At 29.2% G+C, this 6,361-nt stretch overlaps 1 protein-coding gene across 1 annotated transcript; it reads left to right on the forward strand.

Moving 5' to 3' along the window:
• On the forward strand, window positions 45-5,953 carry LOC109358251 (glutelin type-A 2-like). The gene is made up of 4 exons (XM_019602380.1): window positions 45-51; window positions 2,627-2,827; window positions 3,879-4,602; window positions 5,654-5,953. Exons 2-4 carry the CDS (start codon window positions 2,629-2,631, stop codon window positions 5,805-5,807), a joined length of 1,077 nt encoding a protein of 358 aa, XP_019457925.1. The 5' UTR covers window positions 45-51; window positions 2,627-2,628; the 3' UTR covers window positions 5,808-5,953.

Raw genomic sequence — 6,361 nt, forward strand, 5'->3', positions numbered from 1 at the left:
GATCAACTATATAGACTAACAAAAGCTGAAAGAATGTTTATAGATTGAAGAGTAAATACTCATTTTAGTCTCTTATATATTTTTTTGACTTTAACAGTTTAGTCTTTAAAAAAAAAAAGACCTAAAATGGTATCCAAATTTTTTAAATATAGGTCAAATTAGTCCTTTTTACCATGTTTTACAATACTTAGCAGAGACTAATTTGATCCACATTTAAAAATTTTGGGGCGATTTTAGCTCTTTTTTTTTAAGGATTAAACTAATAAGGTCAAGAAATATGAGAGACTAAAATAAGTATTTATTATGGATTGAAATATGCAAAATTCTTATGCTCAAGCAAAGTTGTTTATTTGCTTAGTTTTCAAAGAATGTACAATATGAAGGGTAGAGTTTTGTGATCATTTGCTTCAATCCTAGCTTCCAAGAATCTCTATAGGTATATATTTTGGTTTTAAGCAATTCACGAAGATACATCAGAGATTATTTATTATTCCTGAATTATACATTGCACTAACAAACTTGAAATTAAAACTGAGATTTTTTATGTTAAATATGATATTATATATTATAATATTAATGTCTTGTGAAAAGCTAAAAACGAGAATGAAGGGAAGAAATACAATTTAAAGTTATAAAATTAAAAATATGAGATGAGTCAAATCTTATAAAATCTTAATTGTTTCATTCTTCTCTCAAGTGGTACTCAAACCCATAATTGAATGAGTAACAAACTTTAAAGTATAGAAATCATTGAAACGCAAAATGCTCATTTTCATACAACATATTCTTTTACATGATATTTTATTGTTATGAGCTTTCTCTCCACGAGAGTAATTTTAGGAACTTTATTTTTTTGAATTTTTTAATCATAAAATTGTTGCTTTTGACTTACATTAAAAATAAAATATATATAATTGTCTTTCACGTAATTAATAAAAAGGTATTACAACAATAAAATAAAGAGGTATTAAATGGATTGTTTTGACTTAGGATAGTTTTTATTTTAAAAAGGTATTAAAACAATAAAATATATACAATATGTAAATATAGTTCGTTATTACTATAGATATTAAAAGCTATACAGTAGATAATTCAAAAAGAAGAATAAGAACAAATATATTATGTAATATTACATATTATGCAATATTATATATTTTTAATACTCTAATAGAAGAAATATTAATAGAGACATATTACCATATCATGTGACTAATATATATATATATATATATTTATTTATTTAATTCATTAAAAAAATCAATAAAATATTTATTGTGATCATTTCTGTTCATATATTGTCTAGTATATCCAATCATTTAACATAACATTTTCATATCTGCTACATTAAAGTCTATTATCTTGTTTATATCGATTTATTGTGATAAATAAAGATTAAAATTACTCCTCCCATCCTTTTCATAACATGTTTTTAGATTTTTATTTTGATCTTCCATATACAGTTTTTTAAATTTTAATATCTGATAAATGAAATTGTAAAGTAATTTGGATGGAAAAAAAGGTAATTTAGGTTCATTAATAAACTACATATTTTTACTTTTATAATGCGAATGGAACTATTAGAAAACGGGTATTGAAAAAAGGATGGTAATCCAAAAGTAAAAGCATTTATTATTTATTATTTATGGTATGATAATGATGAATAAAGTAATTTCCTTACATTATTGATGTATATTTGTATAGATAACGACGAGCACCTATGACTGTGTCACAACAAAGCAAAGCGAAATTCCAACCTCTACACCTTTTTCTTTTCTGTTACAAATTGAGATTAGGTTGGATTTATTCTTATATATAGTATTGCATGCGAGTTTAAGAGCATCCCCAACCATAGTATGTCACAAAAAAGGACCGTCCCTAAACTTTAATATTATAGAGAGTGGTATATTTTTGTTCGTAAATAGGAATTATTTTGTGATTAGAGTTTGATTCTCATTTTACAAAGCCTTTAAAATAATAAAGAAGTGAAGAAAGAGAAAGTGAAAAAACATATTAACCATTAATGAAAAGGAGAATAAAATGCAATAATCAATAAGTGTGATAGAGTGAACATTATTGAACCAGTTGTTTTCCATGTTCACCAATGTGTCTACTCCGACATCTAGTAAAAATATGTATATAGTGATACTATAAAAGATTTTTAAATGTGAGAAAAAATGTACGTACTCATAGTGCAAAAGTCTTATATACTATTAGTATATTATACATCATATTATTTATATTAACATATATATATATAAGTATAAACATATATGTTCGGTTTAATTACTAAATCATAATATTCTAACCAATTTGATATCTGATATGATTTTAATAACACTGATTGAGGATGGTTTTATATATATGATTCGTAAAACGATCATTAATATTTATATAATATAAAATACACATAAAGCATATTATTCATCATTTTTTGGATTATTTTCTTAAGAGGAATGATAGATAAATATAAAGATCAACTTTTACTTTTATAAAGACATGCATTATTTTATGTTTTATTAAAAGTGATATATATATATAAATATTATTTGATTTGTTATAGGATATATTTTAATATATATATTAGAGAGTGAGTGTGGAGAGAACACAGAAATATAATTTAGAAAAGGAATGGGTATTGTTGATCTTACTCCTCAGGTAGCGAAGAAAGTGTACGGAGATAATGGTGGATCCTACCATTGTTGGTCTCCTTCTGATCTTCCAATGCTTCAACAAGGTAACATTGGTGCTTCAAAGCTAGTACTTGAAAACAATGGTTTCGCCCTTCCTCGTTACTCTGATTCTTCTAAGGTTGTCTACGTTCTCCAAGGTACTTTCATTTTCAATTTATCATCTCAATATTTCATCAATTCGCTTATCACCATCCTTTATTTTTAATCATTTTATGAATAAAATTTCCAGATTTGCCGAGAATTGAGGTAAACTGGATGATATTAAATTGTGTAATATCTTGATGTGTCGAAATTGGGTAAACATTGTTTTATCATCAGATTTCAATATATTGGGATCCTCAAAATCATTTTATTATTGTTTACTCCTTTTTTCCTTATTATATTTTACCTTTTCTAAGTGACTAATAGTAAATGATCTACAAACTCTTGTAATATTTATACTCGGTTAATGTATCACTCATAATTTATTTATTTGTATTATTTTTTGAAGAATGAATAATGATAAAACTTATACAATAACAACGTATAAAACTCATATTCAGTCAATATATACATTATTAATCATTAATAAACTTTATAACATATGTGAGTTTTCTTATCGTACAAGTACATAAAGATAATTTGTAAGATAATATATTGGTTTTCATTCTAAATAGTTTGATGTTTTAAAAACACAATATATCATTATATTGTACTTCCTAATTATACTATTATTTATTATTTCTCTTTTGCACCCCATATCTCTCCGATTCTTTTAATTCATTTTACAAAGTATTTTAAATGAGTTTATTTTAGTAAAATTATATTCAACTTTTAGATAATATATAGATTTCTGTTTCAGAGTTAAATTTTAGAGAAGAAAATTTTAGAGAAGAAAAAATTAGAACCTAAGGTTATGCAGCCTTCCCTTCCCTCTCCAAAACCAAGGGACCCAAATTTCAAAAGTTGTGTAACATATTATCCTCATTGTAAGCTTTTGATTAGTATTTCATTTGCTTAGGGTAAACAATTACTTTAATAAAAAAATATGTATGGTGTTTTTTGTTTGCATAAATTAAGGAATAAATGTAATTGGTTTCAAAATACCACAAGCTTTTAAAATAAGCTAGAAGAGCTTTTTCCTATCATCAATATTTAATTCTGTATATAATGAAGTTATGTTGTTATATTGGTTATTTCAAAATCCAGGAAGTGGAGTTGCAGGAATAGTGCTCCCTGAATCAGAAGAAAAGGTTATTGCAATCAAGAAGGGTGATGCATTGGCACTCCCCTTTGGTGTTGTGACCTGGTGGTATAACAAGGAAGATACTGAGTTGGTTGTTCTGTTCCTTGGCGACACTTCAAAAGCTCACAAATCTGGTGAATTCACTGACTTTTTCCTGACCGGTTCCAATGGAATCTTCACCGGCTTTTCTACCGAGTTTGTTAGCAGAGCTTGGGACTTGGAAGAGAAAGATGTCAAGACCCTTGTTGGTAAACAATCAGGCAAAGGCATTGTGAAGCTGGAAGGAAATATCAGCCTACCTGAGCCTAAACCGGAGCATCGGAATGGCTTGGCCTTGAACTGTCTAGAGGCTCCATTGGATGTTGATGTTAAGAATGGTGGAAGGGTTGTGGTGTTGAACACCAAGAATCTTCCCTTGGTTGGTGAGGTTGGACTAGGAGCTGATCTTGTAAGGTTGGATGGAAATGCCATGTGTTCTCCAGGATTCTCTTGTGACTCTGCTTTGCAGGTTACTTACATTGTCAGGGGGAGAGGCAGGGTTCAGGTTGTTGGTGCCGATGGTCGTAAAGTTTTGGAGACAACTATCGAAGGTGGTAATTTGTTCATCGTGCCAAGGTTTTTTGTTGTTTCTAAGATTGCTGATCCTGAAGGTTTGGAGTGGTTCTCCATCATTACCGGCACTCCCAAGTAATTCTTTATTCTTCTCTTCTTTATCTTATTGCTAATACTGTTATTGTTGTTATGAGTCATCTGAATATCATATTATTGGGCATCGTACCCTAAATGTGCATCAGAAAGTACTTGAACTTTCAAAGTATTCAATGCACATTTGCAATTTTAAAGGGACGATGATAAACATTTCCTTATCTTAATCCTTTTTGTATAAACACATTTCAAGAATACATAAAAAAAAAACTGGAGACACTGCATATCTTGATGCTCAAGAAGCCATTTCCTTGTTTTTATGCATGGTTACAGATGCAATCATGAGATTGATATTCTGTTTGTTTCTTACAAAGCTTGAATGATATTCTGCCCCTCCATTGTAGTGTTTATCTTCTAGGAATCTCACCCTGAACATTTGACTTTTCCAGTTTTTTCTTCTAGACTGTAATTGATTTATACCTTTTTCTTCTTCTTTCTAGACTGCAATTGATTTATACTTCAAACTCTTCTGCTCTTATGCTTGTACTAGTATTTAATAACTAGTGATTGACACATTTTTATGCTCTTATGCTTGTACTAGTATTTAACAACTAGTGATTGATATATTTGAAAGTGTGGGGTTTACTTGTTATAGCATGGCCTATGATAAGTGTTGGATTACTTGCTGGTTTGTTGCTATCTGAGTGGAATTGTGCTTTTAACTTGTCAGTCATTATAAGAATAAATACTCATTTTAATCTCTCATATTTATTCGACCTTACTAGTTTAATCCTTCAAAAAAAAAAAGACATAGGATGGTCCCCAAAAATTTAAAATGTGGGTTAAATTAGTCATTTTTGAGGTCAAATTAGTCTCTACCAAGTGTTGTAAAACATGCCGAAAATTTCAAATGTTGGTTAAATTAATCCTTTTTGGGACCATTTTAAGTCTTTTTTGAATGACTAAACTGTTAAGGTCAAAAGTATGATAGACTAAAATGGGTATTTAGTCTATTTTTTATGGTTGTTTATTTTGAAGAACCTTGTAGTCACATATCATGTAATAGTCCTTACGATTGTGTTACTTTTGGCAGTCCTATATTTACACACTTAGCTGGAAGTTCATCTGCTTGGAAGGCATTATCACCAACTGTTCTGCAGGCTGCTTTCAATGTTGATTCAGAACTTGAGCAACTCTTCCGTTCAAAGAGGACTTCTGATGCCATTTTCTTCCCTCCCCCAAATTAGAATCAAATCAATCAATACTTGGTTGGCAAAGTTTGTATGGGAAATTCTTTAAGCGGGGTTAATATTTTAAAGTATTTTTCTCTTTTTTTTAATAAGGAGTTTATACTCTAGTCTTTTGTTACCTGTTATTATGATTATCTTTAACAGAGATGCTTGGTTTATCTTCCATTTTAAGAAAGGAATCTAAACTTAATCTTTGTTTACCTGTTCTTATGAGTATCTTATCTCATTATATTCAACATAGATGCGTGGTTTGTCTTGTCAACATGGAAACAAACGATTTCTATAAGAACTTCAGCATCTTTTCTATTTTTAAGGTGAAATGCTAAAGTCTTCAATGAAGTAAATTTATGCGTAGATACCTTGGCCAATAGTAAATGTGATGAACTAATTGCGAGAAGCATGGCTGCTTAATTGCTGAACGTGCACCACATATTGAGGGTAGGTAACCTTTTGCACACTTTTATTGGACTATCCTCTACATAATTAGGAGCTGGTCAGCAGGAGAAATCTTACACAAACAAAAATGCACTCTTCAAGATTAGTTTCTAACT

The sequence above is a fragment of the Lupinus angustifolius genome, chromosome LG10, assembly GCF_001865875.1.
Source record: "Lupinus angustifolius cultivar Tanjil chromosome LG10, LupAngTanjil_v1.0, whole genome shotgun sequence".
NCBI classification, from domain to species: Eukaryota; Viridiplantae; Streptophyta; class Magnoliopsida; order Fabales; family Fabaceae; genus Lupinus; species Lupinus angustifolius.

Excerpts from the sequence above, each read along its gene's own strand:
- LOC109358251 (XM_019602380.1), top strand. The coding sequence starts at position 2,629 with ATGGGTATTGTTGATCTTACTCCTCAGGTAGCGAAGAAAGTGTACGGA. Across the intron at positions 2,828-3,878 it reads GGTTGTCTACGTTCTCCAAG|GAAGTGGAGTTGCAGGAATA; the intron begins GTACTTTCATTT and ends TTCAAAATCCAG. Across the intron at positions 4,603-5,653 it reads ATCATTACCGGCACTCCCAA|TCCTATATTTACACACTTAG; the intron begins GTAATTCTTTAT and ends TACTTTTGGCAG.